The sequence below is a fragment of the Nymphaea colorata genome, chromosome 1, assembly GCF_008831285.2.
Source record: "Nymphaea colorata isolate Beijing-Zhang1983 chromosome 1, ASM883128v2, whole genome shotgun sequence".
Lineage (NCBI taxonomy): Eukaryota > Viridiplantae > Streptophyta > Magnoliopsida > Nymphaeales > Nymphaeaceae > Nymphaea > Nymphaea colorata.
The window spans coordinates 10,272,274-10,299,868 of NC_045138.2; the positions used below are offsets into that span (position 1 = coordinate 10,272,274).

Here is a 27,595-nt window from a genome sequence, read left to right on the forward strand (position 1 = left end):
AATTTGTGCAAAATATGATGCACTTCTCGCAATTTTTGTAGAATTTCCACGGCTCGCCAAAGGTTTCAGTTCTCACCGGTGAACACCTTCTTCCGGCGATACTAGAAAACGCAGCAGGCCGTGTTTCGGCGAGCGACTAGGTACCCGGCCCCCTCTCTCGTTCTGGTTGCACCGGCGGACAACCCCTTCTGGTTTTAGGGGTGACCGGCCGGCAACTGTTGCTAAACTCAGACACGCGCGCGCGCATACACATACGCACATACTTGTTGGCTGCCGTAGGCACTAGGGAATGCTTCTTCTTGAACTTTATTGTCATGGACACCCAGCGTTAACCATTGTCTATGTTCTTCATCTTTCATACTTATAGTTGTGTTTTCTAATGTTTATCTTGTCAGTAATTGCATACCAGACGTTTGATATAATATTCAAGAGAAATATGTGAAAAAGAAAAACACGTCTTGATTTCCTGTATCCTCAACTTCATCCTTCGAATGAAAAGCCTTTGCTGCTTTCAGATTACTGTCTCATTTGGCTATTATCTGATTGAATTATTCTCTAGTCTGTTGTTTGATTCAGTGTAGTGCTTACGACAAATAAGGTTTTTGTTGTGCCTTGAGTATTACGAGTTATAAAACCAAGCTCTCACGGAACTAGTTTGGAAATCACTGGTTTTAAGTTTTAACCTGTCATCCAATCACTACCTAAGAAGTTAAAACCAAGTGTTGAAAATCTAGGTTTTCAGGATCTGTCGTCCAGAGAGTGAATGAGTCGTATAATTAATCTTCCTTGACTTTTGTTTGTCCTTTATCAAATTTTATTTAATTTGAATATCTCAATATCATTGGATGGTTAATTAACCATCAGTTTCTGTGTACTGATGATTGAAAAACAACTAACTACTTTCCCAGCTGACGTGCTAAGCTGGATTTACGTTTATGAAGGCCCTTTCTTTATGCAAGCGTTAAGCCTTAACTGAAAAGTATTAAAATGGGTTATTCTTCTGAGGAAAATTGCAAATTAGATTTTTACCTCAGATAACAAAACTCAGATAGCTAGGTAGCTGCAAGCTAACTACTGTCACTCAAAAAACGAGATCAGGTATTTGTAGTCTCTCAACAAAGCAGGCGCCAAACTAGGTTTTCCGAAAATCTATGTGTTGTCAGCATATGTGGTGGAACACATACATGGAAGCCTGATTCAAGTAAGATTCTGCAGGATGGTTAAGAAGGGAGTTGAAGTGTTTGAGGAGTCAATGGGACAGAATAAAAGTGAACCATTTCTGCCATGGATGAGGAATCCAGTGGATGTTGATTCTTATGAAGAATGCACTCTCGAAGTTGTTCCTTACTTAGATCCCAGGTCTCTCTCTCTCTCTCTCTCTCTCTCTCTCTCTCTTGTGTGTGTGCTTACACTTTGGATTTGTTTTCTTTACTTTGAATATTTCATTTTTTTTTCTTTGCAACAACACTATGTATTGTGGTGGTATTCTCAAGAGCCACGAAAGAGAAAGCATAAATGATGACTGGTCACAACCTTTTGATGTATTGGAAGAATGAGTCATTTTTTAGGAAAATGTTCACACACCTCTAACTGTTTCACAGAAAAAGCATACCTGTGTTATTGATATTGTAAAAAACATGCCTGTCCTTTTTTAGTCGTTAATTAAATGGTCCAGAATTGAGTGGAACATTTACCAATTACCTCTAAGAAAGATCTAAATAAACATGCAATATTTTGAATAAATTTTCAGAAACATTTAAGTTTTGAAAGCATTCCCAAAAATACATGTAAGCTTTGGCATAATTGGGAACTGCACTTACCTTCCTACCATTGTTGAAAAGTTGAGGCGTGGAGCTCCTTGCTTTAGATATAGTGGGAAAAATACCTTTCTAATTTGGAGAAAGTTAAAAATACATTATTGGCATTGTAGTTTATATGATTGATAAAAATTAATGAAATAAGAGAAACTTGTCTTTAGCTAATGATGGATTCAGATGGTTTGACTCTAGTATAGATAACTTCTCATTTATAGCCACGATAATCCATTTCTGACCTTGCTTCTGATGTCTGTAGCAATTACAGAACCACACAGTCTATGTCCTAAGCTAAGTCACATGGGTACAGGTGATTTGCCCGCATACCCATGTCGGTACACGGGTATGGCGACATTGGTACATGGTAATGGTTGTATCTCAAAACAATTGTATTTTCAAACATTTTTTTATTTTGATTTTTCTTTTTTATTTTTATTTGTTATCCACCAAGATTCTATATTTTCTTCTCATTTTTCTTTGATTTTGAAAATTTTGTAGATTATATATATATATATATATATTGACATATACACTTCGCCGTACCCCCATACGCAAATTTTCTAAAGTCACCATACCCGTATGTGTATCCGTACCCATGTGTCTTAGGCCCTAAGTTGATGAACACCATGTCAAATTGATGAGTTCATTTTTCATTGTCATTGTATAAAATTAGCTGTGTTGGCAAAACCAGAAACATAAGCGGCTCCAAGAAGAGGAGTTATGAGGCTGAGGTATGGGGTTGGCAGTTATTTCCTTTGTAGGTGAAGGGGAGAGTCCAAAAAATATTTGTAGGTGTGGCCAGTTATATATAGGATAACAAGCACATAAAAACACATGAAGCTCCCTTATTCTAAATACTTTCTTAGAACTTGCAGCCTTGCTGTTTTTTTGAAAATTTCAGGGGGCAGGCATATGTTGTGAAAATTTTAGAAGGAGACAGGTCTTCTTTCAAGATTTTATGCACGATTTCTTTTTTGAAGTTCTGGGAGTGGCCATCACCTTGTGTAGGATGATCTTAGACTTTCTGCTTCATATGTGCATCGTCAATAGTTCTCAAGCATGTGATGAAACAAGAAGACTTATTGGTTGGTATGTGTTTTTATGAAACCTGCATGTCATTTAGTGGATATAGTTTTCGCTTGTAGATTATGGCTGACATGATTACTAAAGTAGGGGATAGGATTGTCAAGATGCTCTTTACTCAAATACTGAGAAGAAACTGTCTGTAGCAGCTTCTCATGGAAGTAATGGTTTAGTGTGTCCACAGGATTGACCAATTGATTGGCATTATTTGGAAGTTAGTAATGGTTGTCAGGGTCTCTCATGATTAACTACAAATAATCTAACAAAGTTCAAGGCTGCGGTGAAGTTGGTCTAGATTACTCTACAAAATTGAGTTTTGCTTCCCTCACATATGGATCAGAGTACTGATTCCACAATTCTATGTTTTCTTGCTTCTGCTTCTTGGGTTGGTACCTTTGAGCTGGAGTTGGTGGAATTATTAAAATGTACTAGTTCCTTTGAAGGTTTGGAGTCTGTGCTTATGTGCTGGCAACCTGGCGTCAAATTAATTTATTGATATAACCACCTAATCCAAGTTCATGTAGTCTTTCTCCAACAAAGTATGTGGTTGTTACTGTTGTTAATATATGCTTAACTTTGTTTTAAGGCTCTTGAAAATTAGGCTTATGTCGCATCATCAGCAAAGGTCATGATAGAAAGCATTTCAAATAATATAACACCATATAATCAATTTAATGATGTTCCTCCAGATTTGTCTGGTCCATGTTTAGTTAGGTGGAACTTAGCCAATATGAACATGTGACTAGTAGATTTTAATGTCAATTTAGGTAACATGTTGGGTGGCATAAAATATGCTAGAGGTAGCTAAAATGGTACATGCATACTTTCACCACCTTGATGGTGGTGTTGCCTTCTAGTATTGAGGTGGAAAGGTGGGCTTCTGATACGGGCCAGGACCGTCCTACCAGCTTCTTTGCTAGCCATATCATTTTGTCGGAGACCTGCCAGGTTAATTTAGCATGCAAGCCAAGCTGTTTTATCACTTTCGGGGTTTTTTTTTTTGTTAAATGTATGAATGCGTTTGCCAAGGCTGGAACTACATAATGGCACATAATTATCTAGGACGTGAAACATGCATAGAACCTCATATGTCACTCCCATACATGTCAATGTAGAACAGAAAATTGATGTAGAGATGGTGTTGGAATGCTACCAAGGCATATATTTATATCTCTATGGCAACATAACCAAAATCTAATTGCAAAACCCTGTTGATTCGCGTCATGATTCCTTTGTCTGTTAAGGGTGCCTTTGATTTCATCATCTGCTGAAAGTGGTTGGAAGCTTGCTTGTTTGGTTTCAATTATGTTAACCGTTTTCCATAAATAGGAATATGTATCTCACATTGTGTATTTGCTTAGGTTGGTGGAGGCTTTACAAAAAAAGGGAATCAATTCACTCTTTCCAATTCAAGTGGCAGTCTGGCAAGAGACAATTGGACCAGGTGGCTGGGAACGTGACTTATGCATAAACTCACCGACAGGAAGTGGCAAGACGTTGGCTTATGCTTTACCAATTGTCCAAATGCTCTCTACTCGTAAATTGAAACACTTGCGGGCTTTAGTTGTGCTGCCTACTCGTGATCTTGCACTGCAGGTTAGGTTTTGTGTATATATCTCCACAATATGTAAAAGCCTTTTCTCAGACAATTATGTGTGTTGAGAGAAATATTGTGTGGATGTGTTTATTTCCCCTTTTTGGGAACAATAAAAGGATAGGCTTTTGTTTAGGTTGCAAATGCAGTTGTTTTATGGGAATGGCTAGAACATCAGTGTGTCTTTTGTATTTACAACAATTTTGCTCGCGTCAAGTGCTTTTCCTTTCATGTGATTTTTTTTTTTTATTGACATATTGTCCAACAACAAAGTTCATCACATTTGGAGACACAACTGTTTTTTGTGAAGGGAGGAAATAGAAGAAGAGTGAGAAAGAAGAAGAAAATGAGAGCAGGAAGAATGACAAGAAGAAGGTGGCGGAAAGTAGAAAAGAAAAAGCATGAGACAGAGAAAGTGATACACCCACCTGTCATGAAATTAGAAAAGGAGGGAGGTTGCACCCGCACCTGCACCATGTTGTGTTCGTTTGGGTGCATTTGTTGTAATTTCTAAACTATAAAAGTGGTAGACGAATTCATATCTAACTTTTTGAGGAAGATTGTTAACTATATTTATTTGGTTCTGGTTATTATCTTCTGCCCTGGTTTATAACCCTTCTGTTGTAGAATTGCAACCAAATATAGGATGAGAGTTTATATCCACCTGACTGGGTGTGTCAACAGTTTTGGGTTGGGCCTATAGTTACTATCACTGTGCTGTTTAGCTCCCAGACTTGAAGTTCTACGCATATGGAGCTTACTTCTTTATGGAGGCACCTTGTAGATCTTAAGTGTATAAGTGGGATAAGAAGCTACAAAGTGGAGATCCACTAAACTGGAGATTGGGCTAAGTTTTGGTTGAGTCGTTATATCTGCTCCCTTAGTTGTTAAGGCATGGACTAGTCCAAGCCTAGGCGTGAGTCCACACCCGTCGCCTAATTCCATCACTTAGGCGACAGGTGTTAGACTGGTGCCTAGGTGCGCCTAGGCTGGACTAGGCGCTAGCACACCTAGTCCATGGGAAGGTGAAAAGTCACCTTCCCTTCAAATTAAGTTCTGTAATTTTATTATACAGTGTTATACTGTACGTACTTGTATTATGTGCAGTTATATTATATAATTTCTGTTATTTAAGTACAGTTTGCTGTACGTTGATTACATATTCTATATCAACTCATCTAGTGGAAGTTCCAGCCATATATTAAGTACGTATTCTATAAAACCATGAATTTCTGTATATATCTTATCTGCTCTAAAACATATTTGTGTGGAACCTATGCCAGCCTTCTTACCCATGTTAAAACCTAGGTTATGGTAAAAAGACCACCAGTTTCTCTAGTTTAGTGCATGTCTAGTAATCAGAGAAATACGTGCAGACCTCACTTTAGCATAGTCTGATGTTAGAGCTGCAAAGAAACAATATCAACCATGTAGATGGTAGTCCACACATGAAGCATAAAACGTTTCCTAAATTACTATGTTGTGAAAATCCTCTTTGATGCATTTACTTATCAATTCATGTTCATCAAATATTCGGCACACGAGTAACAAAGTAGAAGTTTGTTAAATATTGGTAAATTTCTTCATCTTCATTTACATACTAAATGCAGTTCTTGGTTATGGCAATGAATTCTAGATGGACTTGATTACAAAAGAGCTCTCAAAGAACTGAAATGTTAGCAACAGAGTAAAAGTCTGCTAGATATTGGATTCTTTTTTAGGCCAGGCGCGCGTTGGCTGGTGCCTAGATGCCTTGACAACTAAGTCTGCTCCTTGGAAACTTCCTTTTGTGGTTATAGTGTATGAGTGGGATTAGGCAATGCAGGCCTGGGTGGTGCTTGTCCCTCTTCGTGCTATATGTGTATTTATGCATGTGATATAGTTGATACTTGATGCAAACAATGCCTCCCTATCCTTGCATTTAAGTTTTTGATTAGTAATAACACGCTTGGAGGCAGTGACATAAGGCACCATGGTGATATTTAGAAATTGTTATATTACAAAGAATTAATGTCCAGTGATGTTCTTCCATTAGCTCCCCATTGATATATTTGACCATTGGAGGCCGAAATATTTTAGTGAAGATTGAAGGGCAGCCAAGATAATCGGATTGTTAGATTTAAGGTCGTCTGTGCATAATTTGTTGGTGAGTAGATGAAAAACTATATAAAGAAAGCTGCAGGAATACTCAATCTTAAAAATACAACAAAGTGTAGGGTGAGGCTGTAATTTGTTTTTGTTTTTTCATAGCATATAACTAAGGCATGATTCAGTTGCTAAGGCATCCTAGGAAAGGATGTTACCATTGATTGTATCATGCACTGACTCATTCTTGAAAACACCAGTAATATCCCTAGCGGAGATTGGAGAACAGCCAAAACTATCATAGTGTTAAATTTAAGGCAATCTGTGCATAATTTTTTTATGAGAAGATGAGAAACATATGAAAAAGATGCACCCTGGCTCATGTTTGCAAGTACACATCCAATGTACAGTGAGGTTGTATTTTTTGTTTTTTGTTTTTTATAGCTTGTTGACTCGGGTGTGGTTCAGTTGGTGATGCTTTCTATAGAAAAGGTAGTTACATTTTTTTTTCATGCATTTTCTCTTTCTACAAGGCCAACATCAAACACAATCTGCTTATCTGTTCTCATGAAGAAAATTAGGATATTTTGGTATTGACTTCTTTGAATTTTGATATATGAAACTCAAAATAATGTTAAGTGAACAGGTTGAACCTGTAGGTTAGGGATTGATTTTCTCTGACTGTTTTATGATCACTGTCCTCCTCTTGCCTATCCTCATCTTTGGATGTTTTGTATCTGTCCCTTGATGCAGGTCTCGGATGTGTTCTCTGCTATTGCACCTGCAGTTGGGCTACAAGTAGGCATTGCTGTTGGGCAGTCTTCAATGGCTGAAGAGGTTTCATCTCTGGTACAGAAGCCCAAGTTCTCTATGGAATTCTCTTGTGATCCACCAGATCTCTGCTCATCACTAACAAGTTCTGTAGACATACTTGTAGCCACACCAGGGCGATTGATGGACCATATAAAGACCACCAAAAGTTTTACACTAGAGCATCTTTGCTATCTAGTAAGTTATTAAGACCGTGCAATCTATTGACTGTCCTAATTGCAAATGATCCTACTATATTGTCCAATTGAAATGTCTGTGACTCTGTTCTCCTTGTCGCTACAGAAGATATTGGAGTTCTATCTTCTTCCAACATTTGTTTTAATAGAACAATATTACTTTTCGCATTCTCATCTAAAGTTCATATGCTCTACATTTCTAAATTTCTTAGTGCATGCATTTTCCAAAGACAATATTCGACATATGACATATCGATGCTCATAGGTCATTGATGAAACTGATAGATTGCTGAGGGATGCATATCAATCTTGGTTACCTACTGTTCTTCAGCTCACTCAAATGAATGAACAACAAATGCTCAGATATGAAGGGTCACCAACTTTTGGGCCATTGAGAACCTTGAGAAGATTGTATGCACCAGCCTTATTTCCTTGTCTTATTTTTTCTCTACCGAACCACACATACTCATATAGTTCATTGCAGGGGCCCTGGGAGAGGGTTGTGGAATAAAAGATATCCAAGAGTCATGAAGGTAACCCTTTCTGCTACATTGACACGAGATCCTAGCAAGCTTTCTCAACTTAATCTATATCATCCTTTATTCTTGACAACTGGTGCATCTGGAACACGGTATCAACTCCCTAACCAGCTAGAATCTTACAAACTGGTAAAGTGCTAATCTAATTCTGTTTTAATGATGTCATTTTCTTGAGTTTGCTTCATCATATTTTTTTTCCCAAAGTTGATGCTTAACTGATTATAGAAGTATGATTAATTCTTTCATCTTTCTATGTTTATTATTTTAGATCTGTGATTTGAAGATGAAGCCCCTTTATTTGTTTACGCTTCTTCAAAAATTAAGTGGAGAGAAGAGCATTATCTTTACATCATCTGTACGATCGACCCACAGACTTTGTACATTATTGAATTGCTTTGGTGAATTACCTTCTAAAATTAGTGAATATTCTAGTCTTCAGCATCAATCTGTGCGAAGGTACTGTATATAGACATTGAATTTAACATGAAAATATATACTTTATGTTCTACAACAAGATTAGTGACTTGCGGAGTGTTGATGCATGAATTCAATTTTCTGCAGCATGACACTTGATGCCTTTCGGGCAGGCGACATACAGGTCATTGTTGCTTCAGATGCCATGACTCGTGGTATGGATATTGAAGGGGTCTACAATGTCATTAATTATGACATGCCTCCATATATCAAGACATATGTTCATCGGGCTGGTCGCACTGCTCGTGCAGGTCGACCTGGGTGTTGCTTCACATTACTGAGGAAGGATGAGGTAGTGCCATATTCTTCAAGGCTGGCATAATAATTTAATTAATTATCAATTTCATTGTTTCCTTTTCCTACTTATTACAATATTATATCAAGTGCATATCTGTAAGCATTTATTTGGTAGGAATGAATTTTCTCAAAAAAGTTCTAGCCTCTTAACCAATCACCATAGATCTCTTTAAGTATTCTATAGGATATCAGTCATTATATGGATGGTTTTGCTTACCATCAAATTTCAAAGAACTTGATGACTTGTTTATGCTTTCAGCTTTCAGGTCGCAGTGTCACACATATAGTTCAATTTACTAGGGTAATAAATTCATAAGTTAACTATGTTCTTCATATCCATCATATGTATAAGATAGACTAGGATAATAAAAGGTAGTAAGTCAATTTATAGACTAGGAGAAAAGGTAGCATGTCAATTTATGCTTTATGAGCTAGGATGTTATTTTAAAACCTTATTTAATGATTACTTTGACATAATAAGTTCACAGCATTTTAGTTGTTTCACTTTAAACTTCAAAGAAAGCAGCAATCAATTCCTGAAGGATATTCACATCCAGTAGTGTAGAGTATTTATGGCAACTTTGAGTGGATGTGGACCCTAACAGTACTTAATCTGTTGCTGCATTTGGTCCTCCTGCCATTTTCCCAGGCAGCATTTTCCCAAATTCAATCCTTGATATGGCATGATACGGATCATACACAGCTGAGCCTATGACCTAAGGTTTGGATCTGTGTCAATTCCTTCCCCCTTAACGCACACTTTGCTTTTGATATATGAGGGATTTTGTCAGTTTACATTATCTCACTGTAACTTAACCTATGCTTTTGTATGTATATTGAGTCTGTCAAATGCACCCAAGCATCTCTCTTGGTTCTGAAACATCCTTTGGAGCTTTTAGAATTATGTAATCTTACTTGTCAATTGTCATTTACCATTCATGAAAATTCACACATTAGAGATCATTTAGAGACTCACACAGTTACGTTTTAATTTGTAGAAGAGGTAAGAAAATGCAATGGAGATGGTGGATAGTGAATATGTAGTAGGCTGCTGGCATTAGAGGGAGAGAGAGAACTGTCTTTTGAGATCAGTGTACTTGTCTTCTGGTCATTCACAGGGATTCACAGGGATATGAAAAACTGAGGGTCCTCATTGTGCTTCAATTAATTTCTCAGATGTATTAGGGGCTGTTTATTGCTGTAGTCTTGCTGCAGTATCTGAGCAATCAAGTTCCTCTATTTGCTTAGGTTCAAATATATCATACTGATATAACTGCTAATTGATCTGATGTAAAGTATCATTGCTGGTCATTTCTTTATTCCCACCAGGAAAAAGGAAAAAGTAGAAGTAAAAGAAAAGAGAGAACAAAAGGAAGGGGACCTTTTTATCATTTAAAGTGGGATTGCATCTAAGGTTGCCTTCCGAACTGACTTCTGGTTTTTGGTTGTCTCTTTTTTCAGTCATCTTCGTTGTGTCATTACCTACTTTTCAAGCATGGATTATTCTCATTCTCAACTGGAGTTTTATCCAATTTATTGAGCCAACTTGTTTTTAAGACTCAACAACTTCTATTTCTGGGTCTGAAAAAGACAAATTGCTTTATTCTTACAGAGCTGAGATCTCTCTAGACACCTGGATGAATCGCTTCCTTTTCCACTAGAATTTGTCACAAGGAAATCCAAGATGAAAAAGAGTTGCTTCTGCCCAATTTCTTGAAGTTCTAAGTTTGTCTTCTGGATGAAGCAAGATCCAAATTTAGTTGCCTGTATCACCTCTACTTTGTCTCATGAGGTACTAATGGCCATATCAAATGATTGTTCAACGATAAACCAATGAAGCAAATTGGTTTATACCTATTCTCAGATATCAAAAGCAACAGTTTTATTTCTCAAACATGAGTTCCAGCTTCAAAAAGGGTTCTATGTCAGAGACGAAGTACTTAAATGAAGTGCATTACAGATCAATTAGCAGTTGTAGAGGCTGCAAAGTGTCAGATAAGGTTGAAGTGTAATAAAGATTAAGTGGATTGGGGCCTAAAAATCGTGTCTATACAACCTCTTTATATTTGTGCTCGTTTGCTGCCTTGGAAATTTTTGTCTGCAAAGGTCTCACAGTATGAGATGATGATGAAGAGGAAGACTGATGGTTCTGATGTATAGTCCAACAGGCATGGAGTTCTTACTAGGATGTCCAGAAATACGAGGGTGTGGTGATTTTTCCCTTTTCGAGGAAGATGCTGAGCTATAAGTGCATAACGAGGTCGAGAGCTATAGGCCACTCTTCGCTTGCCACTTTGAGTGCAAGAAATCCATATTTAAGAACTGTTCTTAGAAGGGAGAATCATCATCGAGTAGAAAAGAGCCAGAAGTGCCAGTGGCTAGCAGGGTGGGAAGAAGCTTCTCTTGACTGGAATATCATTGTCAAATGAAGACATTGAAGCATGTTTTTGACAAGGGCAGCTTACGATGAAGGTGCAAGTCTTATGCAGTTGAACAGTGAGCTTTGGCGTCCATTGCTAAGTGCAAAACTCCCTTTTAGCAATGCCAGTGGCTATTCATCTACTTGTGTTTAAAATTAATGCCTGTGTGCGACATTGCTGCCAGAGGTCAACAGGTTTGTGTTCCTTAAATAGACTGTTGACATATGTTGTATTTGGGTCACCTATCCGGGTTTGGATTTCGACCCGATCCAGTGTGTTACTGTTATGGGCCTACTTAACCTGTGTAAACCCTAATTTCAGTGTGAATGATATTCTAAGAGAGAGAGAGTCTGGTTGCTAGTGGGCACCTCCTCACCCGTGGTTTTTTCCCTCTTGTTGAGGGGTTTTCCACGTTACATTGTGTTCATTTCTTGTTTTTGACTATACATGGTATCAGAGCCGGCTGGTTCTGAAATTACTGTTCAGTTTAGACCGAAAATCCCTGGACAGTGTTTGGGTGAAGGATTCCCTGTTGCCTGCTTTCTGCCGCTGCCGTGAACTTCCGACTTCCCACTGCTCGCTCGAAGCCACCCTCGCCCGACCACTGCTCCCCACTGGCTTCCGGCTTCCCACTGCTCGCCGCCGTGGTCTTTTGGTGTCGTTGCCCTGAGTTCCGGGAAGGTCTGCCGACGGAGTCCACTGTTACGCGGATCGCCCAAGGGTCGCTGTTGGTTATGCGCTCCTTGTTCAACGGTTGAGTAGTCGCCATGGAGTTCTGGCGCCCTTATTCTGCTGCCTTCTGTCGTGTGTGGGGGCTATCGCTATGCTTCTACCGTCGCCAGTGCCAGCTGGTCGCCTCCCATCCGTCGTCGCCTGAGCTGTCTGTTTGCTGCCCCTGCTCAAGTGTGCACAACACCGACGCCTGAGCCTCGGCTACCGTCCCCCTGCTCTGCCGTGCTCCCTGCTCTCCTGTGCTCCCTGCTCCACCGTGCTCCCTGCTCAGTCTGTCGATTCTTTGGGGCGTCTACAACTGAGAATATTCCAGTTCACTACAATTCGCCTCACCAAGGAAAATTACCTTCAATGGTCTGCAGCGATCACTATGGGGATTGCTGGACGGGGCCGAATTGCGTATGTTAACGGAAGGAAAGTTGAACCTGCTGAGACTAATGTTGCTTAGGACACGTTGTTTCTTGAGGGCAACCAAGTTAAGACTTGAATTGTCAACTCTGTGTCCCCCGAGATTCAACCTCTTATTCTTTGCAAGAGGACTGCGAGGGATATGTGGGTTATACTTGAGCAGATGTTTGGCCAAAAGAAGAAAGTTGTTCGGGTGTATCAGTTGATGAAGGATGTCTATTCTCTTTGGCAAGGTGAACACTCTGTAGCAGATTTCTATGCTGTCTTGAAATCTAAGTGGGAGGAACTTGACTACTACTCTGATGACACTTGAGATTGTCCTCAAGATCAAGTGCGTTATTTAGCCAAAGAATGGGAGAATAGGGGTATTCCTATTTTTAGCAGGGTTGAATGATGACTTTGAAGGTACAAGGAGTCAAATCCTTAATTCTGACAGACTACCTAGTGTTGAAGATGTTTACTCTCGTGTAGAGGCTGAAGAGCAACGCCGCCTTGTTATTACTAGAAAAAAGGGGGATCACATCTCGTATAATGAGAGGTCTGCCCTTGTTAGCCGTGGTCCTGTAGGAGCTGCCCGACCTCCTCGCAAGTTCACTCACTGCAATAAAATTAGTCATACAGTGGATTTTTGTTGGGACCTCCATCCTAAAAAAAAGAATAGTCGAGGGAAACCTTCCAGTGGGAAGAAATCTACTTCTGATGCTACCAACTCTAGTGGAGGGACAACTTCTATCTCAGCTGAACAGATTCGTGAGCTTTGTGCTTATCTAAGTCAGTTGGTCAGGCCGAAGTGTCAGATGATGTAAAGGTTAACCATGATTTGGCCATTTCTGGTGAAAAAGGTAATTCTTGTATGGAAGAATGGATTGTTGACAGTGGTGCCACCCATCACATGACTGGTAATCCTAAGTTTTTTCATGAGTATAAACTATCTTCCGATGGTTCCTTTACCTTTGTGGCAGGAAAAGCGAGTCTTTCTTTGTTAAACAAATTTTTAGTGCATGGTGCCTTACATGTTCCTCATCCTCCCTTGGATATGTTATCTGTGAGCAAGATTACTAAGGAGTTGAACTGTGAACTCATATTCTCTACAAATCGTTGTGTTTTGCAGTACTTGGTGACATGAAAGAGAATTGAGATTGGTTTGGTGTCTAAAGGCTTATATTGACTTCCCATCTGTGTGGCCAATGCTCTTATGACAACAATTAGCAGGACCGAGAAGAAGAAAGAAGATTGTCTTTAGTTTTTTTTGTATTGGCATGAACGCCTTGGACATCTCCCTTTTGGAGTTTTGAAAAAGTTATTTCCTGAGTTATGTTCTAGTTTGGACATATCTATGATATCTTGTGATGTATGTCAGTTTGCTAAACATGTTAGGGCTTCATACCTTGTTTCCAACAGTCGTGCTAATGAAGTTTTTTCCTTGATCCATTCTGATGTGTGGGGGCCTTCGGGAATTCATACCCGTTGTGGTTTTCAGTATTTTATAACATTTATAGATGATTACTCACGGACTACCTTTGTTTACCTCTTGAAAGATCGTAGTGAAGTGCCTCATGTCATAGAGACTTTCATTCTTCTTGTGGAGAACCAATATGGTGGTTCTGTTAAGACATTTCGGTCTGATAACACTCGTGAGTATGTGTGTCATGCTGTTGAGGATTTCTTTCGAAAAAGGGGGATTGTTCATGAGACATCTTGTAGTTATACAACTCAAAATGGGGTCGCTGAGAGGAAAAATTGTCAGTTGTTTAATGTCATCAAAGCCCTCTTGTTTCAAAGGAATCTTCCCAAACATTATTGGGGAGATACTGTTCTTACCAGCGCATGCCTAGTCGTGTGTTAAATGGGCGGACGACCCACTCTATGCTTCCAGGGAATCGTCAACCCCTTCACCTCCCCCCTCGTGTCTTTGGGTGTGTTTGCTTCATTCATGATCACAGCCTTAATGTTAAAAAACTTGATTCAAGGTCAATCAAGGGAATATTTGTTGGGTATCCTCCTACTCAAAAGGGGTATAAATGTCTTGATCCTACCACTGGTTGTGTTTACGTTATCAAGGATGTCACATTCTTGGAACACGTCTCTTATTTCAGTGAGAATCCTCTTCGAGGGGAGAAGTCTATGTCACGGGAAAAGTATTCTCCGAGTCAGGAAATTCAGTTTACTGATTTCTTGGAGTACAAGCAGGAAGAGAGTCCATCGGGTGTTGAGGTGCTTGAACATGAGAGAAATGAAGGATGTTCCACTGGGACGGAAGAAGAATGTAATCGCTTGTTTGGGCAGATGTACTCTAGGCAAAGAGTTCTACAGATAAGGTGACTGATGGTGAGAATTCTACTCCTAATCCCAATCCTACTTCTTCCCTGGATGACCTAAGTCGTGCTCAGAAGAAACCTGTTGAGGAAGACATTCAGACAGAAACTGAAAATGAGGAGCTTCAGACAGAAACTGAAAATGAGGAGCTTCCCATTGCCCTGAGAAAGGGTGTTAGGTCCTATACCCAACACCCTATTGGTAACTTTGTGTCATATTCTAGACTGAGTACGAATTACAAATGTTTTGTATCATCTCTCTCTTTGGCTGTGATTCCCAGGACTGTTACAGAGGCTCAGAGTGATCCCAAGTGGATTCATGCTATGCAAGAAGGGATGGAAGCTTTGATCAGAAACCGAACATGGGAAGTGGTAGAGATCCCTGAAGCGGCTCATCTGGTTGGATCCAAGTGGTTCTACACCATTAAGTACAAACCAGATGGGAATGTTGAGAGGTACAAAGCTCGCCTGGTTGCTAAGGGGTTTAGTTAGAAATATGAGATTGATTACTTGGAGACATTTGCTCCTGTTGTGAAGATGAAGACTGTTAGAGTTATTGTTTCTCTAGCAGTGTTGAAGGAGTGGAAGATGTGCCAACTTGACGTTAAGAATGCTTTTCTCAATGGAGATCTTGAAGAAGAAGTATATATGTGTATGCTCCCAGGATATGAGAAACCGGGAAAATGTTGTAAACTGAAGAATGCTTTGTATGGGCTCAAGTAGTCTCCTCGCTCATGGTTTGAACGTCTTAGACTTGTAATGAGACAACATGGCTACAATCAAGGAAACAAAGATCATACTCTCTTTGTAAAGAGCAAGGAAGGTAAGGTTACTCTCTTGTTAGTCTATGTTGATGATATGATTGTTACATGTGATGATGAAGATGAGATAACAAGATTAAAGGGTTTATTGGTTGCTGAATTGGTCTCAAGGATCTTGGCAAAAATTGCTAGATCAGGTACGACCCTTGTGCTAAATTAAAAGAAGCATACCCTGGATTTACTGAAGGAGATAGGAAAACTAGGTTGTAGACCGGCTTCTACTCCTCTGGATGCTGGACACAAACTTAGTATTAAGGATGAAGAACCTCTTTGTGAAGAAGCTAAGGGTAGGTATCAACGTCTGGTTGTAAGATTGATCTACCTCACTCTGACTAGACCTGATATCACATTTGCTGTAAATGTGATGAGTCAGTTCATGCACACACCTACAAGATACTCACTTGAAGGCTGTCGACAGAATCTTGTGTTACTTGAAGAGGAATCATGGCAAGGGGCTTCTATATGTGAAACAAAGGTCGATTGAGATTGAAGGGTATTCAGATGCAGACTGAGCATGCTATGTTGATACTAGAAGATCTACTTCAGGGTACTACGTCTACTTGGGGGAAAAACTTGTTGTTTGGAGGAGCAAGAGACAAGATGTTTGTTCCCGCTCAAGTACAGAAGCTGAATATAGGGCTATTACTACTGGAGTGTCAGAATTACTGTGGCTGAAAGTATTACTGACTGATATTGGGATAGAGACGGAAGGACCTATGAAGATATACTGTGATAACAAATCCGCAATCAATCTGGCCAACAACCCTGTGTTACATGACCGAACAAAGCATGTCGACATTGACCATCACTTCATCCGGGAGAGAATTGATGTCAGAGAGTTGATTGTACCATATATGAAATCCGAAGATGACTAAAGCCTTACCTGTGACTCAGGTTGAGAGAAATGTATCCAAGTTGGGCATGTTTGATATGTATGTCTAACTTGAGGGGGAGTGTTGACATATGTTGTATTTGGGTCACCTATCCGGGTCTGGATCTAGACTCGATCCAGTGTGTTACTGTTATGGGCCTACTTAACTTGTGTAAACCCTAATTTCGGTGTGCGAGAGAGAGAGTCTGGTTGCTAGTGGGCACCAGGCCTCCTCACCCGTGTTTTTTTCCCTCTTGTTGAGGGGTTTTCCACATTACATTGTGTTCCTTTCTTGTTTTTTATTTTACATTGACAAATTTATAAACAAGGAAAAAACAGATCATCTTCAGAAATAGGGAAGAACAAGATGCTTCTTCCATCATACGTAGCGTAGATATTCCTCCCACAAGACAACCATCCACAAGAGATAACCTGTTGAAAATGGGGTAGCCATGCATTCTTTCCTTGAAAATTCAATCATTTTTGCCTCAAATTAAAAATATAAGTGAACTTATAACCTTTTTTGCCAAGTTTCCAAGACAAACAAATGAACTGAGATTATAAATATGACTGTCAAATTGTAAGCAGTTCCAGCGAGATCATGAAATAAGAATGTTATAGGGTCTAATTGAGTGTACTAAATTATACAAGCCAAATGGGAGCATTAAATTATACAAGGCTAGACTTGTAACAGAGGACTTAATGCAGGAGAATGTACATGATTATAATGAAAAATTTAATCCTGTTGTTAAGATGAGAACAATTTGGATTATACTCTTGCTAGCTGTTGATCACGGGTGGTTGTAGAGTTAGATGTAAAAACACGTTCTTACATGGTGACTTGAGGGAGGAGATATAAGTGAAACTACCCGCACGACATAGAGGAAACCCCAAAGCATATGTACGTAAGTTGAAGAGAGCTGTCTATAGTTCGAAGCAGATTTCTCAATCTTGGTTTTAAAGCTTTTCTTTAGAGATCCACAAATTGAAACATGACTTTATTGATTTGAACTGGATCATCCACTATTTATCTTTAAAGCTATGGACATGTGTCCACATTATTGTTGAATATGTAGATGACAGTTGAAGATGCAAAATGATGGATCTTGGTAGTTTACAATACTTTCCTAGGGTGGAGATGGATAAGAAAGATAGAGTTTGTCTTAACTCCACGAAAGTACACACTAGACATATTTATTAAGGCATAAATGAAAGTTTACAAACCATTGGCTAAACTTTGTGTAATCGATAAAAAACTTAACCCTCAAAATGGAGATCTTTTTTGACTCATTATCATGATCTGATCAGGTATGGTAGTTAGTGTAAGAATCTTCTCAAAATACCATGAGACCACGTCTCTCCGTCTGATAATAAGGGGGATGGAGAATAGAGAATAGAAGGGAAGCAATGAAGGAGAGAATGTCGTCGGCCAATGCAGCCGCACGATGCTTGATCTCTATATTAAAACATGACCTAATCAGGTTACAACAAAAGGAATAAAACATGAAGTAATTACAAGAGATACCACCGCCTAATATGTTTAGGCGTGAAAAAAGAAAGAAAGTGGATCGGGTCTGAACAGACCCGATCCAATATACATACAGACTTAACAGCCCCCCTCAAGTTGTGCATGAGATTTGATCATGCACAACTTGTTTTTCAAATCCCAAAAGTGCTGCCCTGTGAGTCCTTTGGTAAAAAGATCCGCTATCTGTTCACTGGTGGAGATATAAGTAGGCAAGATCTCGGCTTCTTCAACCTTCTGACGAATGAAGTGTTGATCAATCTCAATGTGTTTGGTACGATTATGCAAAACGGGGTTGTAGGCAATTTTGATTGCGCTTTGATTGTCACATAGTAATGATGACTGAACAATCGGAAGATTGAGCTCGCCAAGCAAATGCCGTAACCATGACGCTTCAGCTGTCCCTGCAGCCATTGCTCTATACTCTGCCTCAGTGCTAGATCGTGCAACTGCGTGCTGCTTTTTACTGCTCCAACAAATGAGATTAGAATCAAGAAAAAGACAAAAACCTGAAACGGAGCGTCGGTCATCGGGATCTCCTGCCCAGTCTGCATCAGTATAAGTATATATGCTATGTCCAAGAGAAACATTGGGGCACTTTGTATAGACCAGTCCATCCCCAAGAGTAGCTTTGAGATACCGTAAGATCCGCTTAGCGGCATCCATATGTCCTTCTATGGGTGCATGCATAAATTGAGAAATCTGATTTACAGCATATACTATGTCTGGGCGAGTAAAAGTGAGGTATTGTAACATACCAACAATGCTGCGATAGAAGGTAAGATTTGAATAGGCAGCGGTTCCATCAGAGGCAGCCAATTTAGTGTTCAGAACACTAGGAGTAGTTATGGGTTTGCAATTAATCATACCTGCCCTGTCTAAAATATCAAGGGTATACTTATGCTGGGTAAGAGTCAATCGATCATTCGTCCTGTCAAGTTCAACACCCAAGAAGTACCATAGTTCGCCGAGATCCTTCATCTTGAATTCTTGCTGCAACATACCCTTAACATAAGATATATGTGAAGAAGAATTCCCAGTTATAACAATATCATCTACATATATAAGTAACCAAGTGGTAGCTTCTCCGGTATGATATATAAACAAGGAATGATCGAGAGAGCTTCGTAGAAAACCAACTTGTTGTATATGATGAGAAAACCGATCGAACCATGATCTAGAAGCTTGCTTCAGCCCATATAAAGACTTGTGTAACTTACAAACCCACTTGTGAGGATCATGAGTAGTGTAGCCGGGAGGTTGCTCCATGTATACCTCTTCCTTAAGAATCCCATGAAGAAAAATATTTTTGATGTCTAACTGGTAAAGAGACCATCCATATGAGACTGCAAGAGAAATAATCACACGTATTGTGCCCATCTTGATAACAGGACTGAATGTTTCATCATAATCTTCCCCATAGTGCTGAGTGAAACCACGCGCCACAAGACGTGCTTTATGTCGAACAATGCTACCATCTGGCTTATACTTCAGTTTGTAAACCCATTTGGAGCCCACAACATTCTTATCATCTGGACGAGGGATAAGTCTGACACTCATGCAAGGCTTTCATTTCTTCATTCATAGCTTCAACCCAACATTTTTCCTTACTCGCATGTTGATAGGATTTAGGTTCCACCTTTTTGCTCACTTCTGTCATAAACAACTGAAAATCTAAAGAAAAGTTGTTATAACTCACCCATCGATCAATGAGATGTCGCACACGTTGTGATTGACGTGGGACTGCAGTAGGAGCTGATCGCCTAGAGTACACCAGCCCTAAGAACCGACTATGTATAGGTGGATCACTGTGAGAAGATGGGGGCATGTTGTCCAAGGCACTACTCACAAGTGTATCGGGCTCATTAACACCTTGCTCTTTATGCTCAGTCAAACGTTCTGTCCCTTGTTTTAAGATTTCAGCATGTAGCCAAGTGTCATAAACCTCATTTTTATCCTTGAGTGTCATACAAGTAGCCTTGTTCTTGTAACCTGCTTTCATAAAAAACAACATGCCGTGAAATATGAACACACCCAGTTTTAGGATTGTAGCATCTATAACCCTTGTAATTTTCTGCATACCCTATAAATCTGCACAAAATAGCACGATCTTGAAACTTGTTTCGTAGAGAAACATCAACATGCACATAGCAAACACATCCAAAAACACGCAATTCCTCATAGTGTGGCTGCTTTTGATGTAATAGAAAATATGGTGATTTTCCATCAAGCAAAGCTAATGGCAGTCGATTTATAACATGGACAGCCGTATGAAAAGCCTCGGTCCACAATGTCATGGGTAAGTCTGTGTCATGCATCATGCTGAGGGCGCTTTCAACAATATGTCTATGTTTCCTTTCAACAATTCCGTTTTGCTGAGGAGTATGCGGGCATGAAATTTGTCTAGTGATCCCCTTATCTAGTAAGTACTCAGTAAATTCATTAGAAATAAATTCACCACCACCATCACATTGAAAATGCACAATATTACTGGAGTATTTATTCCGAACCAAGGCATGAAATTGAGTGAACAAGCGGAAAACTTCTGATTTGTGTTTCATGAAATGGATCCAAGTATATCGGGAATATGAATCAATAAAAATGACATAGTATCTACTCCCAGAAGAAGAAGGAATTGGAGCAGGCCCCCAAACATCAGAATATATGGTGTCAAAAACCTTTGAAGCTCTTTTATTGATTAATTGAAAAGGAAGGGCATGGCTCTTACAGATATGACAACTTGAGCACATGCTGGACTCACTAACTGAACTTAAACTGGACTTATCTAAGAGTCCGTCTGCAACAAGACTTCGAACAAAAGACTGACTACAATGAGCTAACCGACCATGCCAAATGGATGGCTTATTATACTCTGCGACATTGACTTCACTATGACTAGGAAAACATGAATCTGAAGGGTGAGGTATTGACAGCTGTGGAGCTTCTTCAAGGACATACATATTTCCTTTGCGAGTGCCCTCAGCGAATGTCTTCTTGGTTCGAGCATCCTTGACATAAACAGAAGATGGTGTGAATTCAACAGAGGAGTGAGTATCATCAATAAGTTTAGACACTGAGATGATACTTTTCTTGACATTTGGAACAACAAGGACATTCTTTAACGGAATGGAAGAATAGCCCATAGATATTTGTGCATTTCCAATGTGCGATATTGTGTGATGGGAACCATCTCCTGTGACAACTGAGCCTTGATCTAAATAGGGGAAAACACTAGAGAGATTACCTGTGTCACCAGTAACATGGGCTGCTGCTTCAGAGTCCACATACCACTCTCCTTGCTCGTTTTGTTTCAAGTGGAGCTTAGATAGGGTTGTCATGCGAAGTTGCTGCACGTCTGCTGAAACATTTGATGTCTGATTTGAGCCAGATGATGACGAAGCTGACCTTGCTGCTGCCCTGTTCTCACGCCTAACCTGATTATTTTTGTTCTGAGGGTTGTGCCAACATTCTGATTTTACATGCCCCCTTTTGTTGCAATAGAAACAAGTTGGAACCCTTCTAGATGTGGCAGAGGTAGTATTCATGCCTGATGGTGTTGGGAGAATCCCTTTTCCCATTCCTGCCTGAGAAGTCCAAGGACGAGTGCGATTCCCTTGCAGTGCATGTGTCATTGTGATCAGTACATTGTGGCTATTAGAAGGAATCAAATTCTGTCGCTGAACACGACTAGCTTCATGTTGAAAAAGCTTGGCCTTCAGATCTTCAAAAGATGGGAGAACAGGTAGGACTTCCAAGGCTGTGCAGAAAATATCAAATTCTGTTCCCAGTCCACTCAAGGCTTGTTGGACTTTGTCCTTGTCGCTGACAGGATGTCCAATTGCAGCAAGCTGATCGCTAACACTCTTGATTTCATTCAAGTATTCCAAAACTGTACGCGTCCCACGCTTGATGTCCTGAAATTGCCTTCTTAATTGTAGAAAAAGTGCTTCCGAGACTTGAGAATATGTTGTGGCAAGGGTAGACCACAACTCTAGGGCAGTTAAATCATCATCAATACCTATCAATACCTCCTCTGACAAGGTAGAAGTGATATAAGCAACAAGGGACTGGTCGTGAGCCAGCCAAACTTCATATTCGGGATTGTTCTCAGTAAGAGTTTCATATTCAAAACTAATTTCACCTTTATCTCCCACGACTGTCTTCTTTACTTCACGGTCAATATACTTTGGAGGTGCTGGAGTAGTCCCATCGATGTGCCCATACAGTCTATGACTTTTAATAAATGGGACAATTTGACGTTTCCAAGTCAAATAATTGCTATGGTTCAGTTTTTGAGAGATGAGTTGGGAGAGGAGACTGGAGGATAGAAGAGAAGGGGTCGGCTGATCCATGACTGATTAGAGAAGATTAGGGCAGGCGATTTGAAGTTTTGGGCAGAATTTAAAGGCAACGACAGAAATTAGGGCAAATTGTCGCAACCGAAATTAGGGCAAATCGTGGGATTTAGGGCAGAAACAGAACTTAGGCAGAAATTAGGGCAAAACGTGGGATTTAGGGCAGATTAGGGCAAATCGTGGGATTTAGGGCAGAAACAGAACTTAGGAATAATCACGGCAGAAATTAGGGCAGATTATATCAAACGGAAATCACTCACCGGAGGACGATCCTGGCTCTGATACCATGTAAGAATCTTCTTAAAATACCATGAGACCACGTCTCTCCGTCTGATAATAAGGGGGATGGAGAATAGAGAATAGAAGGGAAGCAATGAAGGAGAGAATGCCATCGGCCAATGCAGCCGCACGATGCTTGATCTCTATATTAAAACATGACCTAATCAGGTTACAACAAAAGGAATAAAACATGAAGTAATTACAAGAGATACCACCGCCTAATATGTTTAGGCGTGAAAAAAGAAAGAAAGTGGATCGGGTCTGAACAGACCCGATCCAATATACATACAGACTTAACAGTTAGTGGGTATGCATTAGTAGTTTTTTTTTTTTTTTTTTTTTTTTAAACTAACTAAACATCATTTATTTTGTGAATTGGGTGTATCAACTGATGTATAAATCGTGGCCATGTGTTAGGGGCCGGGTCTTGAGTCGCGTGTCAGGCCCATTAGATTGACGGAACACGTATAAATAAGGGTTGGGCAGTTGTAATTAGGGTATTGTAGAAATTAGTGGGTGTTCCTTTGGGAGGAGAAACCATAATCTGGAGATTAGGGCTCAGTGTGCTTATGGAGTTTGAGGGTTTTCTCTTGTAAGGGCTCATCAAGCTTAGCGGTGGCTAACAATGGTATCAGAGCCAAAGAAAGGGGAGCGGATGACCTGGTGTGACACTTTGACGGCCATAGACGTCCTCCAATGCGCAAAAGAATCGATGGAGGCATTGGACCAATATCTGCAGACGGTGGAGCGACATCGCTGGGAAAAGGACGGAAGAATTCCGGCTGTTCTCAGCGAGTAGCAATCCCTCACGGTGATGATGCGAGAGCTTCTACGACAAGGTAAGAACTCAAACTCACCGAGTCTAGAGAGGGCTGATACAAAGAGCTATCAACTGGCGGGGGGATAGCATGGACCGCCTCCATTGGGAAGAGTAGAGAAAACGCTGTCCTCAATAGGCAAAGACGTTGGAAGATCGACTGGTTGGGAGGCCGCGAAGATGCCAAACAACGTGAATAAGATGTGGGAGGCTATGATAGCAGAATACAGGCAGATGCGTCTAATGCTTGAAGAGCTTCTTGGTAAGAAACTGATCGAGGTCGCTCTGTCAAGAGAGGAAGTTCACGCACAAGCAACAATTGATTCAGAAAATTCAAATAGTGAACGAGAAGAAGAAGATGTTCAAGGCGATGGGTCAAAACCTGTGTTCGTGGGGGATGCTAGAAGACAACGTCATGCAGTTAGGGATGATGAAGACATTGCTTTCCCACTCCAAATCCTACCACAGAGGATGATCGGTCATGTCGTCGAGCACCAAGGCAGAGACAACAAAGCTAAAGGAGCTCTTATAGTTGAATCAATGAGCCAACGAGAGGATGGCATCACCCATAGGACTGCGCACTTCGAGTTTGGCACTGGGGGAAAGAAGTACGAAGAGAATGAGTTAGAAAGGGAGATGCCCTCGCATATTTCAGTTAGGCAGCAAGAGAAGCCCCCTTGGAATCAAGACGTGGCAGTAACAACAGAGGATATGGAAGGGTCGGCCATTGAGTTCGATGATCAGAAGGTGTCACCCCTGCTGAAGGAAGTACATGGACAGGACACAAATAAAGGCAACCACAATAAAACGGGAAAAGGCTACCTACCATTGCAGTCTGTGTATGGGAGAGATGCTTTGGGCGACTGTGGAATTTGGCCACTGATTAATATTCTGAGATTAGGTCTTCTGGGATGGAAGCTGGAGGAGCCAAAGACGGGTTCCATCGTGTGCAAGACCATTGATGATGATGAAGGAGGTAGAAGTATCCTTTCAGTATGGAAGAGAACGACTCTAGAAATCGAAATGGAGGAAGCAGCCAGTGAGAAACGGGAAGAAGAGACGAAGTTGACTGCAATTTGGACGTTGGGTGTTTGGCTTGCCGTAGAACTGGTAGGGTCGCTTGTCACTATGACTGCTCTAAAACCTGCCCTGGCCTCTTTATCTAACTTCTTCCATAGTAAAGGTTATACGGTTGTCCTTGCCACGGCGTCCTTGAGGTACCTCGAAGGGAGATGGAAGCTATAGATGGCTCACTGAGGAGCAATCCAAGCCATTAAACTCATATTGGGACCATCGATGTTATCATTCTATCCAACACCGTATATGTTGGTCGAAGCTCCAGTTGGCACAGGGGAATTCTCGGCAGAAAGTGGTAATGATGAGCATTACCTCACCAGGTGGCTAGAGAAGTTCAGTGCTGCGGCAGGTAAGGACACTTGTCACAACCAATTGGTAAAAGTGGATGACTCGTGGGATATATGTTTTGTCCTATTTTGTCGATCCACATATGTAGCACTTCATGATTGTTACATGAAGGAAATAGCAAAAGGGAGGCCATTTTTTTTATCATAGATTTTGACGAGGTTAGGTGGACATTTCTTCAATCGCTAGAAGTTTCTACAACGAAGCTACCTGAGCACTTCAAGAAGGAAGAACTCATGCCCTTGCTTGATTTTCATGTGAAAAGGTTACTAGGTGCCAGATTAAAGGAGATGGAGCCTACTATTTGCTTGCAAACATCTAAGGAGGCAACTGCCTTGGAAGTTATAGGAATAATGAAGCAACGTGCAGGGAATTTTTTGTTTCAACTTTCACTTCTTACAACAGACAAGAAGTTGTATGACGGATGGAGAAATTCTTTGTGCTGACTACCACCACGTCGAGCTACTCCCAACAATATTGGAGGCCATTGAAGGGGTCACAAGGAGAAGGGATCTTTGGTCGCTTACACCAAGGCGGGGCAAGTTTAGCTACGGAAGTTCCAAGCCTCTAGTGGTCATTAATGACTTCAACTTGAAACTCAAGAAAAAAGAGGGGACATCCCAGGGCCACACAAAAGTTAGGAGAGAGGCCATAAGCCAAACAAAAGGGAGTTTGACGCAGACAGTGATTGCCTTTCATGCTCATACCTTGAGGGCAAGGTGTGCTTCAAAGAGGGGAGTATTGTTAGGGACCGGGTCCTGGGTCGTGGGTCAGGCCCATTAGACTGACCCAGGAACAAGTATAAATAAGGGTTGGGCAGCTGTAATTAGGTTATTGCAGAAATTAGTGGGTGTTCCTCTGGGAGGAGAAACCCTAATCTAGAGATTAGGGCTGAGTGGAGTTTGGGGGTTTTCTCTTGTAAGGGCTCATCAAGGTTAGCGGTGGCTAACACCATGACGTATTGATGTAGAAAAAAAAAAAAAAAAAAAGATATTTGAAAGGCACTATTGGACTCTTGTATAAAACCAGTTGGTTGGATAAAGGCCCATATGCACATTTGACGGGATTTTCATGAAAGAAGGCTAGTCCCAGATGACAATGTCTTTATTGGAGCTGATTTAGTATCTTGGAGTAGCAGACAATAAAAAATCATTGTTAGATCTAGCACTAAAACAAAATGAAGATGTTGACTACTACCAGCAGATGTCACATGGATCAGACATTTGTTGACTGAATTGAGTGAGTCTATTTGGAGATTTTTTTTTTTTCCATTTCATCCATCAACATGAAACAAAATATATTGAGATTGGTCAACATTTCATCAGTCAAAATTTGAAAAAAGATTGAATTTCTTCTTGCTGAAAATCAGGTAACTGGCTTTCACAAAAGACTTGATCAAATATTGGCTTTGTTTTTTGGCACAAGCCCATGCACAAGTCAAGGGAAGCGGTTGAGGCTTCTCAAAACTAAATCTGAATCCCTGAGACGTGCATTCTTTTGTCTGACGTATTTACCATTATCTTGTATATTATTGTATTTCTTCTTTATGTAGCATGGTATTGTTATTCTTTCAATGCACTGAAGCAACAGTACCCACACGTTGGGATTCGTGACGATTGTGTGCCTCCTTTGTCTTCTCTCTTGGTCATGGTGATTGATTCCAGTGGTATTTCTCAGGAATTGAACATCTGTGGTGTGATGGCTGTTTTTTTCTAAAGATATTATATTTTTTTCTTCACACGATATCTTGGCTGTTCTTCGTGACGGGAGAAAGCATACTAAAATTTTGTAAGATTTTCTGGGAATCTGCTAGTTAACAAGTAGGTAGTAGTATTCTAATTATTGGTCGTGATCAGGGATAATAATTTTTGTGTTGTCTCAATCATAACATAATTTCATAGAAAAAGTGGAGTTATTTTTGTCATGAATATACCTTGACGTTTATCTTGATGGATGGTAGTCATCTTGCCTTTTTTTCCTCAATAACATGAAAGTTTTGCGTGGCTATTTGCATGTTTTATTTTCTTTCGACTTGGTCGGTTAGAGTGTTAAGAACTACCGTGGTGTAATGTATTCTCCCCTTCTGACGGTCATCCTAATCCTATCACTGCACATGAACCATTTGTGTTCCTTCAGGTCAAACGCTTCAAGAAGATGTTACAAAAGGCTGGTATCAGTAAGTGTAGCGTATATCCACTTGCATCAGATTCGATTGAACGCCTTATGCCTGTTTATTCATCTGGTACGCACATATTTTGGTCTTTCTTATTCTCTGAAGCCGACTTCTCGATCTCATTTCTATATTTCTATCTGCCAACAGCATTAGAAAAATTGAAAGAGTTAGCAGATTCAGAAGAAAACAAGCGAGCTTCATGGCGTCCAGCCAAAACCAGGGACACAGTCAAAGTGGGAAAGTAGCTGCCTACTTTCACTAGCTCGGCTTTCTCATCGTTTCAGTTTGAGCATCAACCCTGCCATTTCAGGATTGGAGAGAGGCGCTCCTATAAACAGGCTCACAGCAGAGATCAACGGGCACAGAAAGATCACGTTCTCTGTTCAATGCCCAATTAATATTTTATGCATTTTTAATTCAGTATAAGCTAATTCATGTCGTAATTTGGAAAGCTTCTGTATTCAAGTAACCTCCAGCCGTTCATATGTTGTTAACTTTTTTGTTTTTTCACATTTAGATGTAGTCTAAGTCCTGGTTACAGTTAGTGTATTGGTGATGATGCTA

General features: G+C 40.2%; 1 protein-coding gene across 5 annotated transcripts; it reads left to right on the plus strand.

Moving 5' to 3' along the window:
- LOC116246289 (DEAD-box ATP-dependent RNA helicase 1-like) lies at positions 1–27,595 on the plus strand. 5 transcript variants are annotated; one of them, XR_007572322.1, is made up of 11 exons: positions 75–286; positions 1,215–1,359; positions 4,259–4,493; positions 7,330–7,584; positions 7,849–7,994; positions 8,068–8,251; positions 8,391–8,578; positions 8,684–8,888; positions 10,223–10,307; positions 10,506–11,507; positions 26,995–27,100. XR_007572322.1 is itself a non-coding variant. In XM_031618089.2 (10 exons), exons 2-10 carry the CDS (start codon positions 1,217–1,219, stop codon positions 27,274–27,276), a joined length of 1,560 nt encoding a protein of 519 aa, XP_031473949.1. In that variant the 5' UTR covers positions 1–140; position 1,216; the 3' UTR covers positions 27,277–27,595. The 5 variants fall into 5 exon arrangements, 3 of the variants coding, with proteins under 3 accessions (XP_031473949.1, XP_049931594.1, XP_049931592.1); XM_031618089.2 differs by lacking the exons at positions 10,223–10,307; positions 10,506–11,507 and adding an exon at positions 27,179–27,595 and having other exon boundaries at positions 1–140; positions 1,216–1,359; XR_007572323.1 differs by lacking the exon at positions 10,223–10,307 and having other exon boundaries at positions 76–286.

Excerpts from the sequence above, each read along its gene's own strand:
- LOC116246289 (XM_031618089.2), top strand. The coding sequence starts at position 1,217 with ATGGTTAAGAAGGGAGTTGAAGTGTTTGAGGAGTCAATGGGACAGAAT. Across the intron at positions 4,494-7,329 it reads CTCGTGATCTTGCACTGCAG|GTCTCGGATGTGTTCTCTGC; the intron begins GTTAGGTTTTGT and ends CCCTTGATGCAG. Across the intron at positions 7,995-8,067 it reads TTGAGAACCTTGAGAAGATT|GGGCCCTGGGAGAGGGTTGT; the intron begins GTATGCACCAGC and ends AGTTCATTGCAG.